The 25469-nt window shown below is 37.1% G+C and overlaps 1 protein-coding gene and 1 pseudogene across 1 annotated transcript; one reads left to right on the top strand and one right to left on the bottom strand.

Moving 5' to 3' along the window:
• Positions 1-793: 793 nt before the first annotated feature.
• Positions 794-1773, top strand: LOC125282307 (glyceraldehyde-3-phosphate dehydrogenase-like; annotated as a pseudogene).
• Positions 1774-4639: 2866 nt separating this feature from the next.
• On the bottom strand, positions 4640-5578 carry LOC113257345 (olfactory receptor 6C75-like). The gene has a single exon (XM_026501546.2). The coding sequence runs from the start codon at positions 5576-5578 to the stop codon at positions 4640-4642; it is 939 nt and encodes a 312-aa protein (XP_026357331.1).
• Between the last annotated feature and the right edge of the window lie 19891 nt (positions 5579-25469).

Genomic DNA, 25469 nt, shown 5'->3' on the forward strand with positions numbered 1-25469 from the left:
GTGTTCCCTCTCTCACTGGCTGTCTCTCTCTCTGTTAATAAATAAATAAAATCTTAAAAAAAAAAAAAGATCCTCTCTTTCCCTCTCCCTGTGCCTCTCCCCACTCCCATGCACATGATCTCTCTCTCAAAATAAGTAAATAAATAAATAAAATAAATAAATAAATAAATTCACAATGAATTGTGTCTCTTAAGCCACATGCCTGGATGTCATTGTTTTCTCGATTTTCCCCCACAAGCTTGCGTTTTTTGCTCCATCCCTACCTCAAGAAGATTTCACATTTCTTGAAAATGCCCTATTATTATTATTATTATTATTATTATTTACATTCTCAGTACTAATATCTTAGCTCTGGATCTTGCCATTTTTTTTTGTTTGTTCAACTGCTGCAAACCCTGATATCTCTTCAATCTATTCTATGCATTGCAACCAGAGTCATTCTTCTATCTGCTTAAGGCCTTCAATGACTACTCATTCCCATAGCACAAAAATCCAAGTTGATGATTGGAAATAGCTTTAGGAATTATTTCTCAAATTGAGAATGGTAATTTTTAATGTTAGACTTCAGCATGGGGTGAGGAAGGAGGGTATTTATGTGGTTATTATGGTCATGCCAATGTCTGATTCACAGTATATACAGATGAGTAGTTCCTCTCCTTATTTAGAAGCTAAAGATCCATTGAACTAAAATCTTTAATTTATCTCAAAAATACATGCATGCACTCTCTGTTCCTCTTCACCTGACAAACAGCTGCATCTTCCTGTGTGGTGCCAGTCAGGTCTCAGAGACACGATGGTGAAGGTTGGAGTAAACAAATTTAGCCAGATTAGACCTGGTCACCAGGGCTGCTTTTAACTATGGCAAAGTGGATATTGTTGCGATCAATGACACCTTCACTGACCTCAACCACATGGTCTATATGCCCCAGTATGACTCCACCCATAGCAAATGCAATGGCACAGTCAAGACTGAGAATGAGAAACTTGTCATCAATGGAAAGCCTATCTCCAACCTTCAGGACCATGATCCCGCCAACATCAAATGGGGAGATACTGGTGCTGAATTCACTTCACTACGATGGAGAAGGCTGGGGGTCATTGGAAGGATGGAACCAAGAGGGTCATCATCTCTGTCCCTCGTTCTCCTGGTGCTTCATGTTTGTGAGGAGTGTGAACCATGAGAGGTATGACAATGCCCTCCAGATTGTCAGCAATACCTCCTGCACTACCAGTTACTTGGCCCCTCTGGTTAGGTCATTCACGACAACTTTGGCATCATGGAGGGACTCATGACCACAGTCCATGCCATCACTGCCACCCAGAAACTATAGATCACCCTTCTGGGAAGATGTGGTGTGGTGGCTGAGGAGCTGCCCAAACCATCATTACTGCTTCTACTGGCACTGTCAAGGCTGTGGGCAAGGTCATCCCTGAGCCACATGAGAAGTTCACTAGCATGGCCTTTCATGTTCCCACCCTTAATGGGTCAGTTATGCATCTGACCTGCTGCCTGGGGAAAGCTGCCAAAAATGATGACATCAAGAAAGTGGTGAAGTAGGCAACACTGGCACCCTCAAGGACATCCTGGGATACACTGAGAACCAGGTTGTCTCCTGTAACTTTGACAGTGACACCCAGTCTTCCACCTTTGATGCTGGGGCTGACATTGCTCTCAATAACTAGTTTGCTAAGCTCATTTCCTGGTACCACAATGAATTTGGCTATACCAACAAGGTAGTAGACCTTATGGCCCATATGGCTTCCAAGGAGTAAGAGCCCCCTGGACCACAAGCCCCACTGACAGCATAAGTAAAAGAGAGAGGCCCTCAGCTGATGGAGAGTCCTTGCCCCAACTCATCCCCTAGCACACTGAGAATCTCCTGACCTCTACAGTCTCTATCTCAGACCCCTTGAAGAAGGGGAGGGACTCAGGGAGCCCTATCCTGTCATGTACTATCAATAAAGTATATTGGACCCAACCAGAAAATTATATGTGCATGGGCAGACACTGCTCTCAAATCTTAAAAAGAATTAATTCAAGTTTTAAAATGTTTGGGATTCTGCACACGCACACACAGATGTATGTCTATGGATTTATACATATTATGTGTCTATACTTACATACAAATATTTATGGGGCACCTGGGTAGCTCTGTTGGTTAAGCATTTGCTTTCGGCTCAGGTGATGGTACCAGGGTCCTGGGATCGAACCCTGTGTTGGTCTCCCTGCTCAGCAGGGAGTCTGCTTCTCCCTCTCCCTCTGCCCCTCCCCCAACTTGTGCGCTCTCTCTCAAATAAATAAATCTTAAAAAATAAATACAAATATTTATATATAGACATATATAATACTAGATATATAAAATATAAAAAATATATAATATATACATAGACCATGTATGTGTGTGTAACTAGTTACGTCTATGTCTAGGAACTTTGGAGAATTGATTTCTGATGTTTTAATGATTTTTTCTTTTTCTCTTCCTTTATTAAATAGTAGAGTTACAGGAATGTTGGTTCCTTTTGTAATTTGTCTAAGTAAATTGTTGGTTTCATTCTATTGTTAAATATTAAAGACTGTAGAAGTAGAATGCCAGGGAAACCACAGAAGACATAAATACTGTCGTGGGTCTATATATTCTGGAAAATGAAAACGAATAAAGCAGATAGCAGTGAGAATCACTGTGAGAAAGTGGAAACTGGCGAAAGAGATGGTACTAAAAATGGTTTATTTTTGCTAGAGCCAACAGCCTTCCAACCCCTTATTCACTCATTCATTCATTCATTCATTCGTTCGTTAACTAAAAACATGGTCCATTAGATTTGTGGACTCTAGCAACATGATAATAAAATGATAATAAAATTTTGCCTCATTCAGATTGCATATTACTCTCAACTCAGAGTACTTGCCCTTCATTAAAAATGCAGCAAATCAACAGATCACTCAACTATGTGATCAGTGAATTACTTAAGATATTATCTTTAAAGATTTTTTATAATCTCCTTAGTTCTTTAAAAAAAGGAAAAATATTTTTGAAATATTAGTGTGAACATTAAATATGAACATACTTTTTGAAAGCCTCTGAAACCATGACCTCCAATATATATCTGACACATTTCTCACCAAAATTACATTTACAATAAAAACTTCATTATTTCCTAATACTTTTAAAAAATGATATTTCAATTAAAGCATTTGATATTAGTTTTGGAAAGATGTATAGGGATTTTCGTATCTTACTGACAATGTGAATGTTAGAATCAACTTCCTCAGAAAACTTACTGTCAATCAAGAGGATCGTCTTTCTTTACCATCTTATCCCCTTTCTCTCTTCTGCCTTCCTTCGTCGCTGTCTATCATATATACCACACATATAATATATATTCATTTAGTTAGCATTTGCATGTTGTTTTCCACATTCCTGATTTTCACTTTTGCGCTTCTGTGTACTTGGAATAGTCTTACAAAAGCAAACGTGTATTGTTTCATTTCTTTACAAATTGCTCCATTAAAGAATTTATAATAAAAAAATTACTTACCTTTCACTTTATGGTTTTATTGTGTTAAATCTGCTTGATAAAATGTAATTTATTCCATGAATGTAAAATGGTAAGAAATAGGTGAGTGCTCACGGACAGTCTCGTCTATGAGCAATCAGAAAAGAAAAGTCTCTAAGTAGAGACGATGTATGGTAGAGCTCTTTACATTAATGTATATATCAGACCAAGCTGGAAATCAAGAAACCAAAGTCAATCCATTTACCCAGGATCTGGTTAGACTCATAACTATTGTCTCTAGGCAAACAATTTTGTGTAGTGATACATTGCAGCTGAGGGGCTCGGTGACTGTAGGAACCAGGCTTGGACGCATTTTTCACTGTACCTGCAAGAGTCATTTTCTTGGATAGGGGTGGGGGAGGTAGAACCTGCCGTGAAAGGGGCACTGGAAAGATAAAGGCAGTATGTAGATTTGCTAATAAAGGAAAGCTGAGGCATAAGTCATGTCATCATTTCCAAGATACTCTCTGAAGTCTACGTGTCACAGCATTCTAGATTCTAAGTTTGTCATTTTCTTCATGACAGTAGAAAAGATGACTTTTGTAGCAATTGAAAGAATCTGATTATAAAAATGAATTTTCTCGGGATAGCTTAATTTACCTTTATAGACCATGGTTTTCCTTTTAAATATGATTGGCAGGATAGGGAAATCTTCAGTGAAAGATTTTCTTTTCTTGGTGACAAGAAGAAGAAATTTTAGAGGTATTGGTTAAGCTACACATTTTTATTTGTTTCACATAAAATAAATTTTATATTTGTATGTGGTGTCAAGTCAGCTTCTTATAGTACAGCAAGTTGCGTTTTTGTATAAATTTATAAGCCACCTTGCTTTGATATGGAAACAGTAAAGATTACTGACATCTAAAATTTAGTTACACAGGTGAAGACTGGCCATTTTCTATATAACTTAAAATAGATAGGACCCGGCTTTTAGGCTAAGAAAAAGAGATATTAATGATATATAAAAGTGTCTAACTGAAAGAATGAAATGAGGTGTTTCAAGAATTTATATAGTAAAAGCTAGAGGGTTTTTCGTTCAGCTTTGCTTTCCGGGGTATGTATACTATATTTTGCATAATCACATTCATTTATTTGAAGAAAAGGCCATTCTCCGGACCATGTGTTTGAAGGCTTGCTTCACCTGCTGGTTTCTTAGTGTATATATGAAAGGGTTCAAGAGAGGAGCCACTGAGGTAAGGATCACAGCTACTCCTTTGTTTAAAGTCACCCTTTCTCTTGCGGAAGGCTTAATGTACATGAAGATGCAGCTGCCGTAAGAGAGGGAGACCACTATCATGTGGGAGGAACAGGTGGAAAAGGCTTTTTTCCTTTGACTCGTGGAAGGAATTCTCAGAACCGTCCGGATGATGTATGTGTAGGAGAGCAGAACAAGCGTTAAGGTGACCATCAGTGTTACCACTGCTAAAATAAATGCCATGAGTTCTAGAAAGCGAGTGTTTGTGCAAGAAAGCTGTAGAATTGGAGAAGAGTCACAGATAAAATGATCGATTATATTGGAGGCACAGAAATCCAACTGAAGCAGCAGGATTACTGGTGGAAAGATGACCAGGAATCCTGCAAGCCAGGAGCTAAAGACAAGAAGGACGCAGACTCTGCTGCTCATGATGGTGGTGTACTGGAGAGGGTTGCAGATGGCCACGTAGCGGTCATAGGACATGGCGGCCAGAAGGTAAAATTCTGTCACCCCCAATAAGATGAAGAAAAATAGCTGAGCCACACAATCGTTGTAGGAAATGGTTTTGTTTCCCGTCACGATAGTGACAAGGAATCTGGGAATGCCGACAGACGTGAATGATATTTCTAGGAATGAGAAGTTCCGAAGGAAGAAATACATTGGAGTCTTCAGGTGGGGATCTGTAAGGGTGAGGGTGATAATGATCAGGTTCCCCGTCACACTGAGCATGTAGGCACCAAGAAGAAATATGGAAAGTACAACCTGCCACTGTGGGTCATCTGTCAACCCGAGAAGAATAAACTGTGTTACTGCTGTGTGATTTCTCATTATTTCCCTTCTTTATGAGGGTATTCTTTGTTTTAGCTGAAAAACAGATGAAAAAATAAGACAGAAAAGAAACTGAAACACACACATAAACATGTACAAACACATTTTAAAAATCATTGCTGTCTTTTGCTTTTAGAGAAAAATGACTTTGTAATAAAAGAAACAAAATACCTTTAAAGTTTATTTTTTTATATCATATACTGGTTCATTATCTCTATATTTCCTTAATTGTATTTTCACATTTCTCAGTATAAATCTGTCTTCTGCGTGTTTCAATGTATTCCTGAAAATAAGGAAAGAAAATGGAGATTAAAACCTCTGAGACTGAAACCTCCTCAAATAAAACTATGAGCTTACCCTCAGCGTACCACAATATTCTTTGAAGGTATTTTTAGTTGTTGCTTTCCTCTCTATGTATTTAAAATTTTTTCTCTTTTGGATAAACATTTCTTTCTCTTTCCCTGTTCAAACTTTTACCATCTACAGAGACCACTCTAACGTGTCCCTGATAACAGTTTACAGATCTAATTCCAATGGCTATGCCATAAGACATTCTAATTTTAATCACTAATCTGTTATAATAGTCTCTTCTAAGACTGTTAATATGTTTTTCTTACATATATTTTTATACGTTGCTCAACCTATCATGAATCTCTCATATATAAAGCAGCATTTTTATTTTAAGTCCTAATTATATTTTTGTAAACTCTAAGTGTTCTCACTTATTTCTAAAGTAACTCAGGCACTTCTCTGAGCATTGCCTATTCTTTTCTTGAAGGATGATAAAAGGGAATAGTTCAACATTCAAGCTAAGTTTTAGGAGGCAAAGATTATTATTTTTTCTTTTATTTTTTGTTCTAGTACAACTCTGCGTGTTGTTCAGGATTTGTTTGTTTTTCCTGTTTAAAGTTATTATTTTCCATAAAAGCTTTCAACGTGCTGTCATCTAAAACCATTTGAAACATACTTAACTGTCCAGACAGTCTGGCTGAGGCTGAAATGTCTCATTTGTTTTCTATATCCTTCAGAGGCTTCAGAGCTTTCAAAAGGAATAATATTTTCTGAGGATTAGCCAATTAATATAACATGTTAATAAAGTTACTAAAATCTTTTACCTGCATAATTGCTGCAGGGAATGATTTTTTTTTTTTAAGAGTAAGACATTTCATTTTATTTATTTTTTTTCTTTTCTTTTTTTTTAATAATAACATTTTTTTATTATATTATGTTAGTCACCATGCAGTACATCTTTGGTTTTTGATGTAGTGTTCCATGATTCATTAGTTGCGTATAACACCCAGTGCACCATGCAATACGTGCCCTCCTTACTACCCATCACCAGCCTATCCCATTTTATTTTTTTATTTTTTATTCTTATATATATATGATTTGCAAATGACACTACAGATAAAGGACTGGTATCCAAGATCTACAAAGAACTTCTCAAACTCAATACATGAGAAACAAATAAATCAAAAAATGGGCAGAAGATATGAACAGACACTTTTCCAATGAAGACATGCAGGGAATGATTCTTACTTTCCATCATCTGTGTATCCAACTCCTTGTGGTCATAAGAAACGCATCTTTTGGCTTCTGCCTCTATTTGATGGATGCTAACCTTTCCCGCGTATAGATGCACATTGTGTAAAATTAGACATCAAGTCTATCTGCTCAGTGTTAAGATACGTCAATTAAATTGTTTTGAATCTTGCACTAAAAGAATACATTTTGTGTCCTGAAATTGATTATATTAAAGTGATTATTGAAAGACACCTAACGATACCTAGATAAGAACACAAAAATCATGCACATGTAGTCCTATCAATCACAAAATATCTACGTTACAGTAAACAAAAATGTTGCTTGAAACTATTAAATTGTAGTAGTTTTAAAATTCTCTTCGTTTTTATATTACATATAAACTGTGTGGCTCAATTTTATTCATATATAGCATTGTGCACGATGGAGAATACTTATATAAAGCATAAACTTATACTATAAAAGCTAAAATATATTCCTGGAAGAAACAGTTAAAAACATACTTTTATGGTGAATAGGCCTGGTGTAGTCAATGCTATTTATAATGGCTTCTTTAATTTATTTAAACATAGTGCTTTGGGATTTTTCAAAAGCCTTTGCAATCTGTTTCTCCTCTGTCATTTTATATTTCTAAACAAATATTCAAAATATTGATCATAAGGACTATATCCAAGAGCCCCTCTACTGTGTTTATAAAAAGGGTCTACATTAGCCCATTTCTGTCCATCAACCCAAATTTCTCTAAGGATCTGAGATCTTAGAATATCCTACCTATTGCCATTAAAAAAATTATTATCTTGATACTTAAAATGAAATAAATTATAGTTGAAATAAAGGGTAATCTATTGTCTTCCAAGCTCAGTGGACAAAATGATGTGATCTTAGTAATGTTGTGCAGGCTAGCCATAATTTTATCTGCTTCCTTCACAGTGGACTCAGGGGATTAGGTGAATGAATAAACAAAAGGTACTATGGTGATTGGTGTTCTCAGAACACTAGCATTAAACTATAATCCAAATTAGCACACAATTTAGAATAGAATATTTGGGTGAGAGTGGCCTGAGATCAGAGCAGAAAATATATAGACTCCTTTAAACTTTCATAGTAATTTGTAACTTCGCAAGGAGAAGAAACTTAATAATGGCGTAATAGAGATGAGTCATTTCTCAAGGGCAACAGACTAAGTTGTGAACAGTGGGTGTTTCTCCAAACTTAGGGACTATACTAAGAATTCACTGTGGTGATTTAGACTGGGGCTGAGGTCTCTATCATTCTACACCATAAGAGATGTCAGGCGTGTCTTTAAAGTTTTACATTTTCCACTGAATGATGACATAGTACAGTTGATCATGATGAAAATCATTACCATTTACTCATTCAGTGATTACTTCTTAAAAAATCTTTATTTTCTTTATTTTTACAAGAATTACTTTTTAGATAGTAATTATGTGTTGGGTCAAGCTTAGGATTCTGAGAATACAGAGATGATAAAGACAACTTTCTGCATGAGTTTCACTAACAGAAAAATGTGAGAATTATTTTTGAAATCTCAGATTCTGTATTTCATGTCCAACTGAAACACTATCCCACCCGCCCACCTGCATCATCTCATTTCTCGCTGCATTGACCTAAAATGACATGTATAATATCCTATTTACATTCATCATTTGAGACTTATATTTAGTTGCTGCTTAATCAAGGAGTTACATAAGACATTTAAATAGTTTAAATTAAGTGGAATTTGGGATTATTTGATGACATTAAAATGCTAGAGACTCTCTGAACAAAGATTTTAAGATATTTTTACTATTTCTTTGGAAGACATGAAGTTATTCAAAGAATATGATGAAATAACACAGAGTGCACTAAAGGAGACTGTTAGAGCAGAACAGCTATTTTAAATGAAAGTATATTAATCTATTAATGATAAAAGTCAATAATTTGAATAATGTGCCATAAACATGCCCATGTTTCATTAAAAACATTTTTGCAATTGTATTTATGTGATGTTTATGCGTAGGCCAAAATATTATTTAAAATTATACATTATGGTGAATGTGTCATTAAATAAAGATATGTGAAAAATCGCTTTACTGTATTTGACTTCATCCTAACTTGATTATGTAGGGGAGGAAAGATAATTTTCCTTCTATTTTTCTAGGTTCTTGAGTGAGACTAGCCTCTATAATAAAAGACAGATTAACAAGAGAAAAACAAACAGAAGTTGTTGTTGTTTGTTTTTTGTTTTTGTTTTTTTGTTTGTTGCTTTTTTTTAGAGAGAGTGGCCATATGCACATCCCTGTGCAGGTGAGGGGGAGGGGCCGAGGGTGAGGGAGAGAGAGAACCCCAAGCACGCTCCACGCCTAGTGCAGAGCCGGAGCCCCACCTAGGGCTTCATGTCAAGACCCTGAGCTCATGACCTGAGCTGAAATTAAAAGTCCAAAGCTTAACCAACTGAGCCACCCAGGTGCCACAGAAACAAACAGAAGTTTAATAACTGAATAACTCCCCCAAATGGCCCAAGGCCACTACCTTAAATAACTTCTTCAGCTACAGCCAAAGGAAGATGTTGTGGGATGGGGAGGGAGCCACTTATAGGAAGTTATCAGGGGAAGCACAGTGAATGAGGGTATGGTCATCACATAGATTTAAGTTGCCATCGTCTCCTTCAATAAGAATTTGTAGAGATCTGGTCATCCTCCACTTCCTGGTAAAGAGGTACAGAGACACCGTTGCACATGGGGATTTCCCTTATTAATGTAAATGTCTCATGAAAGACTAAGTGCTACTCAGTTTTCAGAGCTTTTCCTTTGTCCCTATTTCTTAGGAATAACCAGCTCAAAATGATCCTTATGCCAAAGAGGCATATCGATGGTATATACTGCTCTTTAATTACATCTGCAAAGATCCTATTTCCAAATAAGGTTATACCTATAGTTTTCCAGTGGACACGAATTTTTGATGGGCACTGTGCAAACCAGTACAGTACCCCAGACGAATACAGCTGGCCCTTGAGTAACATGGGCTTCAATTGCACAATTTCACTTATATACAAATTTTCTCAGTAAATATATTGAAAAAAATTTTTGGAGATTGGCAACAATCTGAAAAAACAAACTCTGTAGCTTAGAAATATCAAAAAATTTAAGAAAAAATTAGGTATGTCATGAGGGCATAAAATATATGTAGACACTATTCTATCACTTACTACCGTAAAATAGACGCAAATCTATTATAAGAAGTTAAAAATTTTCCTTTGCTCATTTGTTTTGTTTCTTAAAATTCCACATATGAGTGAAATCATACGGCACTTGTCTTTCTCTAAATAACTTGGAATGGAGGTAGGTGGGACAATGGATTAAATAGGTAATGGGGATTAAGGAGTGTACTTGCGGTCAGCACAGGGCGATGTATGGAAGGGTTGAATCACTATATTGTACACCTGAAACTAATATTACACTGTATGTTAACTGAGAATTCTATAATCACTTTTTAAAAAGTTAAAATTTATCAAAATGTATGCACACAAATATTGGCAGACCATACATGGCCCCGTTCACAATGGAGGGGAGTGTAGGCAACATAAAGATGTAGTATTAAAGCATAACTGCGTAAGATTAACTGTAGTACAGACCGTACTGCTGTGTAATTCCATAGCCTCCTCCTGTCGTCATTATGGTGAGCTCAAGAGTTGTATCTCTCTTTATTTTTTTAAGATTTTATGTATTTATTTGAGAGAAAGTGAGAGAGAGATCACAGAGGGAGAGGGAAAAGCAGACTTACTGCTGAGCAGGGAGCCCAGTGCAGGACCCTGACATCATGACCTGAGCCAAAGGCAGACGCTTAACTGACCGAGACACCCAGATGCCCCAAATTTCTCCTTAAAAAGCCATGTGACCCTAATGCCTGAATGTGAGCTGTTCATCTCTGATAGAAATTGCTTATCACAATAAAAGGTGGAGTCTTGCAGTTGAGTTCTTCTCATTGTGTTTAGTGCAATGCCATAAACCCTGAATGACACCATGAATCCCACATGAAGTGCCACTAGTGATGCTGGGAATGCTCCTAAGAAACTGGGAAAAGTCATGACATTACAAGAAAAAGTTGGATTGCTTGACCTGTAGTATAGATTGAGGTCTGCACTTGTGGTTGCCACCATTTCAAGATAAATTAATCCACCATTAAGGACTACTGTAAAAAGGGGGGGGTCATGAAGCTGTCATTGCAGCTATGGCAGCAGCCATGAAAACTTTGCACTTTTTGCAAAATACCTTTGTATCTCATATTGAAAATGGAGCTTTTTTTTTTTTTTTTTTTTTACTAGTATAGAGATTGTATTCAAATTGCATTGAGGTTTTACAGTCCATTGCATGTTTGTCACAATGTAACTGCAGTGTGGATTTTTGACCTCGTCGTGTCCCCGACATGCACAAAAGCTCTGAAAGCAGGATTTGATGAGTTCATCTGAGCTGACAGCCCAGAGTCTCTCTCCAAGGCCAAGCAGGGTGTTCACTGAAGGAACGGTCCCTCAGAGCAGCCACTCAGAGTAACGGGTACGGCCTCCCCAAACGTTCCCAATCTTACTCTCCCCGGAATGGGCAGAGTGAAGAGCAGTGAAAGGCGAGATCATTAGAGAGTCACAGCTGGCCGTACATTCTAATGATTGGGAGAATGCTCGGAAGAATTTTACATATCAGACGCAAGGAATAGTTTGTTACTTTTTCAGTGATCTCAGGAATTTGCCAGACACCAAATCTCCGTTATTCAACTCCATTTAAACAAACAAATAAAAAGTTCATGAGCATTTCCTCCTTATTTTGTTACGAATACATGTGTATATGTTAATGTGATCTAAGATGTACGGACTTTCTACCGTAATATCCACATATCGTTTTCCAGTGTCGTCGAGATGTTTGATGTCTAACACTGTGTACGTGTGAGCTGTACAACAGGATGACTTGTTATATGCCTGCATTATGAAATGGTTACAGTAAGATTAGTTAGCAAATCCGTCACCCCATTAGCTCCGTATTTTATTTATTTATTTATTATTGATTCATTTATGGTGGTGAGGACATTTAAGATCTATTCTCTTAGCAACTTTCAGGTACACAGTACAGTACTGTTCATCATAGGCAGATACTGTATTGGAGGCCCCCACAACTTTCCTGTACTAGAAGTTTGCACACTTTGACCACTCTCAATCATTTCCCCCACCTCTCAGCCCCTGACAGTCATCATTCAACTGTTTCTATGAGTTTGGCTTTTAAAATTCCACATATATGGGGCGCCTGGGTGGCTCAGTCATTAAGCGTCTGCCTTCGGCTCAGGTCATGATCCCAGCGTTCTGGGATTGAGCCCCGAATCGGGCTCCCTGCTCAGTAGGAAGCTTGCTTCTTCCTCTCCCACTCCCCCTGCTTGTGTTCTCTCTCTCTCACTGCCTCTCTCTCTGTCAAATGAATAAATAAAGTCTTAAAAAAATAAAATAAAATTCCACATATAAGTGATATCACATGGTATTTGTCTTTCTCTGTCTGACTTATTTCACTTAGCATAATGTCCCCAAGGTTCATCCATGTTGTTACAAGTGGCAGGGTTTCCTTCTTTTTTTTTTTTTTTTGGAAGATTATATTTATTCGTTTGAGAGAGAGAGAGAACAGAGAAGAAACAGAGAGAGCGCAAGCAGAAGGAGAGGTCGAGGGGAACAGAGAAGCAGACTCCCTCGGAGCAGGGAGCCCAACGTGGAGCTCGATCCCAGGACCTGGGGATCATGACCGGAGCCAAAGGCAGACACAAGCTTCTGAGCCACCAAGGGGCCCCAGGATTTCCTTCTGTTCAATAGCTGGATGCTATTCCTCTGTATATAGGTCACATCTTCTTTATCCATTCATCTGGTGATGAACACACAGATCCAAGGGAACCAGAGGGGAGAGATACTCAGGAACTAGGGAGGGTGTCTGAAGAACTTACAAAAACCCGTTATTGGAATAGTCATTTTTCAAGATTTATAAGGCACATGGGCAGTTAGGGTAGATCGTAGTAACAGTATCCATCAAATAAGAATCTCCCTGCTCTCCTTCGGGCTTCCTGCACTCTAATTATGGAAGGTTAGCAAGATGGAAGAGAAGAATTCCTCCAAATTGAAGCTTGGTCCTATTCTACTAGTGCTGGTTCCTTTGGTTCAGCAAGCTCCATATGTGTGATGTGTTATAAGTTGTGACATAGGTGCTTACCCACCTCCTTGGTGAACTTTACACCATGATATGACATCTATTTTGATATGCAGTGTATATCACGTATGTACTTCCAGATAAAATATCCATCTCATTAGCTTCATACACCACCGCTTTCCTTTAATCTGTAGATCTATATTTATCTATTGATACTATCACAGAGAAATCCGCCAGGGACGGTCCAGGTCTACAACTTCTATTACCCTATTAAATGATCAATACTTCAGTTTCTGCGCTATTAAATGAATCGTATCATATGTAAAAGTTGTTTCTATTCAAAACATAAAATACCTATTACCCATATAAGCTTGTTTTCCAGAGATATCTACTGTTAACATTAATGTTTCTGAATATATCTGTATAAATATTATATTTCTTTTCAAGGGAATTATGCAGCATAAAGAGAGACAGGTTATTTTCTTTAGTTTTTATTTATTTATTTATTTATTTTAGAGAGAGAGAGAGAGAGAACATGCGCGAGTGGAGGGAGAGGCAGAAGGGGAAGGAGAGGAAGAGGGAATGAATCCCAAGCAGCCTCTGCGCCGAGGGCAAAGCCAAAGGCAAGGCTCAATCTTATGACCCCAAGATCATGACCTGAGCAGAAACCAAGAGTCAGTTGCTTAACTGACTGAGCTACCCAGATGCCCCCAGAGACAGGTTTTAAATTTAATTTTTACCTATTTACTAATTTTATTTATTAGTTACATTGTTTTTTTTTTTATCATTCATTTTCTTTCTTTTCATACACGTCTCAGCTGAAGGCAGACATTTAACTGACAGCCACTCAGGTGTCCCTTGTCATTCATTTTCTATAACATGAATGGAACAGATTCAAAATGAATGAAAAAAATTCTGCCTTTTTTCCTGAAGATATATGAAGTCTTACTCCCATGCAGACATATAAGATTTTTCACAAGCATGAATTTTGATTAAGTTCTTTTTTTTTCTTTAAAGATTTTATTTATTTATTTGACAGACAGCCAGCGAGAGAGGGAACACAAGCAGGGGGAGTGGGAGAGGAAGAAGCAGGCTCATAGCAGAGGAGCCTGATGTGGGGCTCGATCCCATAACGCCGGGATCACGCCCTGAGCCGAAGGCAGACGCTTAACCGCTGTGCCACCCAGGCGCCCCAAGTTCTTTTTTTTTTTAATCTGTCTCTACTGCGCATTTGGTTTTTATTTTTTTATTTGTTAAAGTTCCATGATTAATTACTTGCGTATAACACCCAGTGCACCATGCAATACGTGCCCTCCTTACTACCCATCACCAGCCTATCCCATTCCCCCACCCCCCTCCCCTCTGAAGCCCTCAGTTTGTTTCCCAGAGTGCACAGTCTCTCATGATTAAGTCCTTCAGCTATAGTCAGACACCACCTCAGCTGCTCATTTGGTTTCAGAAGCATCAGTAGGATGCTTCCAGCTCGCCATGGGGCTTAGTTTGGGAAAGACAGGTCTTCAAACTTGGATAACCAACATAGCAGTAAAAAATAGGGAAGAAGGATGAGTCTTGGAGGGATTTTCAAGTGATAAAAAAATCAATACTTTTATTGATGAAATTTAAAATACTGAATGGAGAAAGTTTAAATATCACCATCCCAGGCCTTCGTTAGAAAACAGAATCTATCATTCCAGCTCTGAAAAACGTAACTCTTATAAATAAATGATTAGTGTTTAACACCCCTGTAGTTAATACAAATTGTATATTTGTATGAAGTTAAACCCTATGAGTATACAAACTGACCAAATTATCTTAGGCTTCTACAAATCTTCTAGTGCAATATCCTTAGCTTTTATAGAAAGTTGCTACCACGTGTCACTACATTAAATCTTTGCACCCAGTATAAACATATTATTTTGTCCATAATAATAAGCTCTACACATGAGGGTTTTTTAGAATTTAATGCTAAGAAAACTTTTCTTTTTTTGAAATGTTGCTATAGTACTTTTTCTCCAATAATGCAAAAAAATTTAAAATAATGCAAAGAATACTTTTCTTTTCAGCCGTGATTATCATACCTTCAAAGAGAGTATTTGAAGTGAAACCATAGAAAATATTCTAGCTAGCCTATATAAAGTTTATACTTTCATTAATTTTGTATGAGATTGTCATTTTTATTTTGCTGATTATAAATATGATATAGTTCTTTATTGGTTAAAACACTTGTTTTGAAGCCAGAATTCCTGGATTAGAATTTGGGCTCCTCCCCTTGATATTAATTGCTCTGCACCTCAGTTTTATCATCTTTACACTGATAAAAATAGTACATAAGCTGTGGAGATCAGTTGGTAAAATTGATTTGAGAAACAAAATATGCAGTCTGTATAAAAGTGCTTAGAAGAATGCTGGACACAAAGTGAATTTTCAATACTTTTAATAAATTATTTTATCACTAATTTTGTTGCAAATTAATCCAAATTATTTTAGAATAAGGAAATACAAATACATTCAATAAATAAACAATAAATGAGCATCCGTAATGCACAACAAATTGTGGTAGCTAGAGGGCCTTATAGAGAAATTCATTCCATCTTAAGGCAGCAGAAAATCCAGCTGGAGGGGCGCCTGGGTGGTGCAGTCGTTAAGCGTCTGCCTTCAGCTCAGGGCGTGATCCCAGCGTTCTGGGACCGAGCCCCACGTCAGGCTCCTCCACTATGAGCCTGCTTCTTCCTCTCCCACTCCCCCTGCTTGTGTTCCCTCTCTCGCTGGCTGTCTCTATCTCTGTCGAATAAATAAATAAAATCTTTAAAAAAAAAGAAAAGAAAAGAAAATCCAGCTGGGAATGTAAAATGATATGCATGAGATAATCAAAGTGTAAATAGGTACTACCATATATGGGGGTAACTATAATTATATTGAAAAAGCATGTGAAGAAGTGATGCCAAAGTTGGTTACAGTAGCAAGACAATGGTATATTTTGGACAGATAGGAACTGAGTCTTAGATGTTGGTAGGATTTAGAACTAGACTCAAGGAGAGAAAATTGGAGATAATTCATGTGAGGGTGCCAAGGCTAGACAGAGCGAGATGAATGGATGCAAAGTGAGGCAGCCTATCAATTTCATGAGGTTATAATTTGGAGAGTAATAGAAAGCCTAATTTTCTAAATAGAAATTGTGAACTAACAAAATCTCTTAAGAAAGGAATGACATGGGGCTGCCTGGGTGGCTCAGCAGGTTAAGCGTCTGACTCCTGATTTCAACTAAGGTCATGATCTCAGCATCGTGGGATAAGGCCTGTGGAGGTTCCATACTCAGCATGGAGTCTGCTTGAGATTCTCTCTCTCCTTGTGCCCCTCTCCCCACTCACACTCTCTCTCTCAAAATAAATAAAATCTTTTAAAAAAAGAGAAAGGAATGACATGATTAAAATAGTATTTTAGAATGCACAAATCTGGAACCTTAAAAAATATGAATGCTGAGAAGATAATCACGTAAGATTTAAAAATTATTATTATTATACTCATTGAGATGAGGAGGTTCCAAATTTGAATTATCACTGTAGCAGTGAAAATAAGGAAAAAAAATGAATGTGAGGATTATTTCAAGCACTAGATTAAAAATATTTTCTTATATAATAGAAAACAATGTTATTACTTATGGAAATTTGATAATGAAAAATGGAGCTCATTAAAAGTTGTCACAATCAGTGACAGGCAGAAAGGAGCTAAGATGGTGGAGTAGTAGGCAGACCCTAGCTTTGCCTCATCCCTTGCACGGCTAGATAAATATCAAATCATTCTGAATACCCAAGAAATAGATCTGAGGGTTGATGGAACAAATTGCACAACTAAAGGGAGAGAAGAGGCCACATTGTGGAAGGTAGGAGGTGCAGAGACGTGGTTTGGGGGAGAAGTGGATCCCGGGTGCTGGGGAGAAGAGGGATCCCTGGTTGTGGAGACAGAAGAAGGTAGGGATAAAAACACCTTGATAAAAACACCTGTACTTCTCTAAATGAACTAAAGGGATTCCTAGTCCATCATCTTCACTCAGCATTCAGGAAGACAGATACAACAGGTTGTCAAACAAGATTATATTAAAGAAAGGGCAAATGTTAATAATAGGTAATAAAAATCATGGACCCATAGGCAATGCCACTAACAAAAAACATGGTCATATCATGCTTAAGGAGGTTGTTATTTTATTGGGGATTAAACATTGTTTGGGGTGTTTAATTTTGGCATTGTCATTGGTAGTTTTTATTTTTAAAATACATTTTCTTTCTTAGACTGAAATAAAAAGAATTTAGATCTCTGCAGTTTTGCATGCAAAAGTTCACAAGATAGAAAAGAAATATAAGTTCAGGTAAAAATAATTTAAAAACAATCACACTTCTTTTAGTCATAGAATAAGACCACCAAGAACATTTCCTACACATATAAAAGATATTTTTCTTGCATTCCAAAATGTGGTATGCCATAAATTAAAGATTATCAAGATGAGAATAAACCTCAATAATTCATATTCCATTGCTTGGAAGCAGATTATGGCTAGATCAAATTGGGAATATAACTAACTCTTTTTGTTTTTGTTTAGTTTTTATTTTAATTCCAGTTAGTTAACATACAGTGTAATATTAGTTTCAGGTGTGCACTACAGTAATTTAACACTTCCCTACAACACCTAGTGCTCATCACAGCAAGTGCCCTCCTTAATCCCTTCACCTTTTTAGCCCATCCCCTCACTCACGTCCCCTCTGGTAACCATCAGTTTGTTCTCTGTAGTTAAGAGTCTGTTTCTTGCTTTGCCCCGCTCTCTCTTTTTTTTCCCCCTTTGCTTGTTAGTTTTGTTTCTTAAATTCTACATATGAGTAAAATCATATAGTATTTGTCTCTCTCTGAATGACTTATTTCGTTTAGAATTATACTCTCTAGCTCCATCCATGTTGTTGCAAATGGCAAGATTTCAGTCTTTTTTATGGCTGAGTAGTATTCCGTTATATAATTATGGATCTATAGATATACATATACATACCACATCTTTATCCATTCATCAGTCAATGAACACGTGGGCTGCTTCACAAAGCAGGAAAGAATATCCAATGGTAAAGAGGCAGTCTCTTCAACAAATGGTGTTTGGAAAACTGGACAGCAACACACAAAAGAAAAAAATGGAACCACTTTATGTCATACACAAAAATAAATTCAAAATGGATTGAAGACAAAATGTGGGACAGGAGACCATCAAAATCCTAGAGAACACAACCAGTAACCTCTTTGGCATCGGCCATAGCAACTTCTTTCTAAATATATCTCCTGAGGCAAAGGAAACAAAAGCAGAAATGAACTATTGCATGGAACGTTACATCAAAAACTAAGGATATACTGTATGGTGACTAACGACATAATAAAAAATTATTATAAAAAAAGGAAATGAACTATTGGGACTTCATCAAGATAAAAAGCTTCTGTACAGTGAAGGAAGTAATCAACAAAGCTAAAAGGCAACCTTCAGAATCAAAGAAGATATTTGCAAATGATATATCTGATGAAGAATTGGTATCCAAAATCTATAAAGAACGTATCAAATTCAACACCCAAACAATGAACGATCTGATTAAAAATGGGCAGAAGACATGAATAGGCATTTTTCCAAAGAGGACATCCAGATGGCCAACAGATACATGAAAAGATGCTCAAGATCATTGATCATCACAAAAATACAAATCAAAACTACAGTGAGATAACTAACATTTAAAATATAGTCCTAGTAATGTGCATTGTATTCTTTCTTTTCTTTTATTCTGCTGCTTAGAAGGCCTCACAATCATAAATCCTTCACAATCTCTATTTTGATCATTTAATACCTAATATTGACTATTTATAATTCTTTTATGAACAGAAGTGCACCTTTTCATAGTCCACATTCTACAGTTTTGTATAAAAGCAATAAACAGTACTACTCTACCATAGTCTATTACTCTAGGTTAGGATATCCTTGAAATATTAATATATTACTTTCATCGATACAACGTCCATCAAAAAAGTAACATTTTGTTTAAGAACTTATATTTCTTCTTCTTCTCTATCTTTTCCTCCTTCTGCTTCTCCTCCTCCTCTCTTAGAAATAAGTCCAAAGGACAAAGTGTATGTCTTGTGCATCTGCAGAAAGAATTTTAGCATGTCTTAAAAGTGCTTCTTATTCCTCTTAAGTCTTTTTTTTTTAATTCCAAAAAAATGCATGATGACTGTCTCTTGAAACTGCTCTATATAGATTTATGCCTAAAAAGTTTCATTCTATTAGTTCTAGAATAAAATATAATCATACTCCTGTATGTTAACCTGTAAACCTAATTCATCTCCCACCTCCTACTAAAATGAAATTACTGTACAATTATCTGAATGGATTTTAAATATATGGTGGAGCTCTGGTACAAGAATGGAGACTGAGAATGGTTCTATATTCCCTTCAGTCATTTTCCTCTTGATTTGAATGTATATGAATTAATTTTATCCCTTTCTTTGAGAAAGTGGTTGGGAAAGGAGACACACAAAAGAAGCAAAAGAAATCATGAAGACTTTGGGATCAAGGAATTTTTGTAGACAATGGAACAACAAAAAACAAAAAAAATCTCTTAACAATCGTTGGAGAGTGGAGAGTCAAAGAGAAACTCTATGCTCTCTAATTTTGATTGCTACTCTATCACTCATTTTAATTCCAGTAAAGACATTTTGTGGATTATTTGCTGGTTCTTATTATCTTTGCAACTCCTTGGAAAGATACATGCCATCAAAGAAGAAAAGATGTTTAATGTCATCCTTAATTGCTAGACAACTTAATTGACAATGACTGTGTTTTCATAGAAAAATAACAGTAACATTTTAAATTAATCGAAGCTGTCTTGATGCCTAAGAGTTTGCTCAAATCCAAATAGGTTAACTTGAATGCTTCCAGAAACCAAATACCGATTTATTTTTTTTTAACATTTATTTATTTTTTCCTTCAAGGAGAAGTAACTCTTTGTCCAGGCTCTGCTCTAGACATTATCTTGTCCTCGCCCAGATTGCTTCTGTCAATACCACCCTGTCAGGATTCAACAAATGTCATGTTCATTATGATGCCATATTGCAGTAATGCTTTGGTGCACGGCATTCCATAAGAAAAGAAGTAAGGCAGTGCACTCAACCCAAGAGAGTCAGTAGAGTTATCATGCACCTTGTCAGACCGGATCAGGTGAACTTACGGAATGGTGGAGTCACTTATTGAAGACCCAGTTGTTGGACCTGGCTCTCAGCACTTCACAAAACTGGGTTATTGTCTCTAGGATATGGTCTATGCTCTGCATTAGTGACCAATCTTTGAAGCTATTTCTTTCATAATCAGATTATTGATCCAAGTACAATGGGTCAAAGTGGGAATGTCATCCACCCCTATAAAACCTACTAACCCACTCTGTTGTTGTTGTTTTTTTCCTTGCTACCCCTATGACACTGGACTTTGCTGAATTAGTATACTTACTAGTCAACAGAGGGATAATTTTACTGGGGACACAACAGTTACTCCTGCCTGCTGGGTATTTATTTCAATGAACCAACGGGTAAACAAAATGCTTTGTATTCTTGAAGCAGCCTCAGCCCCTCCAACTAACATAGTGGTCTTTAAATTTTATATCTATAGACCATGCATTCTTTCCTAGAAAGAACAGAGCACTCCTGCTTGTTATGAAACAGGAATCAGAGCCCCTTGCACAACCTCCGAGCACTGAGATAACGTCTATAGCTGGCACCATCGAGTCTGCACGTAATCAAGAATTGTTATAAACCCCTGCACTCCTTTTACTGATTAACTGCTTTAAACCCCTGTAGAAATGCCTGGGCCATGCAGAAACCTTGGATTTGGCCTCTTGACAAGAGTCTGCCTTCTCCCTAGGTGGCTGGTCTCCTGAATAAAGCTCATATACTTTTCCAGTCAACACTCGTCTCTTGAGTATTGGCCTTTCATGTGATGAAAAGAACTCTGGTTTTTGTAACATTCTTTTGGGTAACTGATAGTGACTAGCAAAAGATATTAATAGAAAGGAGAAGGGGAGGTCAATAGCTGTAAACCAGGGAATTTTCCAGGATGCCTCCTAATGCCACCATGTCTGATGGCAAATATTAATGAACAAGTATAGCAGTTCAACATGGCAGGATCACAAGAACTTTGATAACTTAGAACTTAATGAAGGTTCATGTCACCCCACCAGGTAAATAGCTTCTGGATACTGAGGTTATTGTGAAGACCAAGATAAACATGGAAAGAAAATATCACCTATTCCCTTTGACCAATTGCATATGTGAGGACTTTATGAACTATCACTAATTTCTTTCCTACCCATTCTTCTTTCCTTACTATATATTACATAAGATGTATTTATGGCAGTTAGCTTAATACTTTGATTTTTCATATGCAAATTGGGATTTTTTGACTGATACAGAACAATTTTAAAAATTATTTGAAGTGTAATCAGTGACTGTTGAGAAATAATTTTTTAAAAGATTTTATTTATTTATTTGAGAAAGAGAGGGGGGTGGAGGGGAGGGAGAGGGACAAGCAGTCTCCCCGCTGAGCGCAGAGCCCAACAAAGGGCTAGGTCCCCCCACCCTGAGATCATGACCTGAGCCTAAATCAAGAGTCAGATGCTCAACTGACTGAGCCACTCAGGCCCCCTGGAGAAACTATTACTTAACGTAGGACCCGAAATAAACAACCGTCGAGCAACTAAAGTTACAAAGTAAAACTAACTTTACATCCGGTTAATCATTATTTAACCTGTACTTAAGGAATTAGAGGGCATTTGTTGGGCTCTGCACCACACCATTGTCATGTAATTGCACTTAGTATCAATTATCATGGACAAAATATAGCTGAAGAATAAATGTAGACAGGGGTGAAAATGAAATGAACTTTATTTCCCCACAAAATATGTTTCATAACATAATATTTCCTTTCATATTTGTTTCTGTTTGCCTATCCAAAACTTTGTTGTAATGAGAAATTGAAATGCTTCTTTTTTGGTGAAGAAATTAAGATCGAAGGATCTTTTGGTCCCTCCCAAAGGAGTAACACAACAACAAAAGAAAGAAAAAAACTTCCTGTATGTATTTTGACACCTATTAAGTTTAGGCTCTTTTTTTCCCTTTCTTTTTCTTTTTCTTTCTTTCTTTCTTTTCTTTTTTTTTTTTTTTTTTTGTCTCTTTCTTTCTTTTTTCTTTCTTTCTTTCATCTAGAGCCTCTGTGGTCCTCATGGATCTTGGCTCTGGAGCCTGGGTACCTTACTTATGCTGCCTTCTCTCCCAGGGGAACTATCTCCCAGAAGGTAAGAGAAACCTCACTGCTGTAATTATTTGAAAAAGTTACACTGTTATGGCAAAATCAAAGCCAGTAGAGATGCCTGCTGCTGATATTCTGGCAGATGATCAGAGATTCCAGATGGCTCAGGACCTCTACTTACATATCCAAGACAATCTACCTTCCTTCTTTCAAAGCATTCAGCATCCAAGAATGCAGGACAGAGAATATCCCTCGGACTGATTCCTCAGATTCACCTTGTATAACTATAGAATATCATTCCGGGAACTCTCTCAGTATTAGCAAAGCATCATTTGGAAAATTCACCGTGTGTCTCTTCCACAAAGGACTATAGCATTTTTCAAGAAATCATCTACTAAAGGAAAGGACCATTATTTAAACAGAGAAATGAGGGCAATTAATCCAGTTTCTCTATGGGAAGAACTAAAACTGGGATGATAAACATGCATTTGGAAAATTTGGGGGGAGGGGTTCATTTTATCTTGGCACAGTGATTACACAGCGCTTGCAGTGTAGTCATTAATTAACTTTATGCGTACTCTTTCTAGAATTAAAACAGTAACAAGAAGAAAGCATGAGAATTCTGCTGCTTTATTTTCAGAATCTGACAAATCACCAAACAATATAAGGTAAGACTAAATCTGAAAACATGTGAACTCTGACAAATAAGTCACAGACTGAACACTTGTTTATTGGCTAGTCTGGGGAAAACTCTCCTTTTTCAGGTCTTCAGGCAAAAACTTATTAACATTACAATGAGTTTGATAGGAATAAATCTGGAAAATTAAAATGATCAGTGTCCTTGCCCCTAGGCAAGATTAAAGGCAAATAAATAAAATATATTATTTTTCAAAAAATATTCATGACTACTTCAGGCTCCCTTTTCATGGCTTAAGTATCTTATGCCTCCTTAGGCCCTAAGTATGATCTATTTAAAATTGCTCCTTTATAATACTGATGCCAATAGGCCAAGTCTGAGGAAGGACCGGCCAAGGAGGTTCTGGGCTTCACACAAGATGGAAATCAAACATGAGCCAGCGGGAGGCGAAAGCAGAGTTCACTGAAGATATATATGTCTATGTCTATGTATAGAGAGAAAGATGGAAGGAGCATCTGGGAGACTCAAAAGGGCAAAGATCATGAGTGTCATCCAGTCTGCTCTGGATCTGAGGTTTTATCGAGGGTGGTGGTCTGATGTATGTGTCCTCTCAGACAAATAGGAACTAGTTAGAACAAAAACAAGGGGGACGCCTGGGTGGCTCAGTCGTTAAGATTCTGCCTTCAGCTCAGGTCATGATCCCAGCGTTCTGGGGTCAAGCCCTGCATGGGGTTCCCTTCTTAGCAGGAAGCCTGCTTCTCCCTCTCCCACTCCCCCTGCTTGTGTTCCCTCTCTCGCTGCCTCTCTCTCTGTCAAATAAATAAATAAAATCTTAAAAAAGAAAAAAGAACAAAGACAAGGGCCCAGGCATTGTTCCTTGGAACCAGGGGGTGTTGGTGAGGAGATGCTTAACTCACTGGTCTGGAATATGTGTACGATAGCTTCATAAGGTCGTTCTCACCAGGTCTTTCCTTAGATGTTATTTACTCTAGAAAATCATTAATTCCTTATCCCTTACACAAAGGACATAGGTTATTTTCATCATTGACTTGCAAAGTCAAGTGGGGGTGCAAGTCCTAAAAAGAATAGAAGCAGGAAAAGAAGCAAAGAAAAAAACCCACCTTTTTCTCTTATGGGGTCCCTTTAGTTTCCTTGTCTCATTACAATTATTTGCAGATTTAATTTTTAATGGAGCTGGCAAATAATAAAAATATGACAATAAGACACCATGCCATTTTTCTGTCTGTCATCTTTCTCTGACAAAATATTATATTTCTTTCAGATTTCTTTATTCTTTTTAAACTTTTAACAGTTCTCTGATTCCTTCCCTCAACTTAGAATGGTCTACTTCAAAAAGCCCATTTTTTATTATTAATTTTCAGCCTAATTAGCATTGATTAGTTTGGTGTGCATTGTGGAATTAGTGCAGAAAGATACCATAAAATTAACAATAGTTAATATTTGTCAAGTGCTTACTCTGTCTTAAATGGTGCTGTTATTTACAGGCATTATCTAAGTATATACTCTCATGAAAACTTTGCCAGTTATATTTTCATCTCTTCTTTATATGAGGATACAGTGGTATAGTAACTTGTCAGGATGGAGATGTATGGAATTTTCCCTCCTTCGGTAACTGTGTCTGCTTGTAAGTAGCCCATTGGTCAGTAGGGCTTATGGCTTCAAGAGCCTGTTTGGGTCAGCTCAGTGGTCCCTGTGGACCTTTTGCCTTGCTCAAGTTTCCATTGCTCAAGCCTGTTGCCTAAAAGCAGCCTCTACACATAACTTGCCCAAGTTCCCATTTAGAAAATGTGAGAAGCAGTGCAGAAACTTACTTCTATTCAAGCCTGAATCCATGCTACACCAGTCACATTACAGAGTCTACAAATTTTCTCTGATTCTGCATGTTCAGTGATCATTCAACATATGTCTATATAAGAAATATCTCCTGATTAATTGCCATTTGCAGACACAAAAGGTTATGTTGGAGATACATGGAGGACAAGTTGCAGTTTTGATCTCAAGGAAGGAATTATTAATATTTAATAGGAATATAAATATGGCGAGAATAGCCACTATCCTTGAGAGCATGTTGTATGCAGAGGAGTTTTAACCCAGGTTCAAGAACAGGGGAATTGATTGTGAAGATAAGAAACTTCCACTGGACTCTGTAAATGGAAGTACCCACAGCGGAAGGAACTGGAATGGCACGTTATCAAAGACGGTCTTGCAGTG

This window comes from Ursus arctos, unplaced genomic scaffold (genome assembly GCF_023065955.2).
Source record: "Ursus arctos isolate Adak ecotype North America unplaced genomic scaffold, UrsArc2.0 scaffold_26, whole genome shotgun sequence".
Classification (NCBI taxonomy): Eukaryota; Metazoa; Chordata; class Mammalia; order Carnivora; family Ursidae; genus Ursus; species Ursus arctos.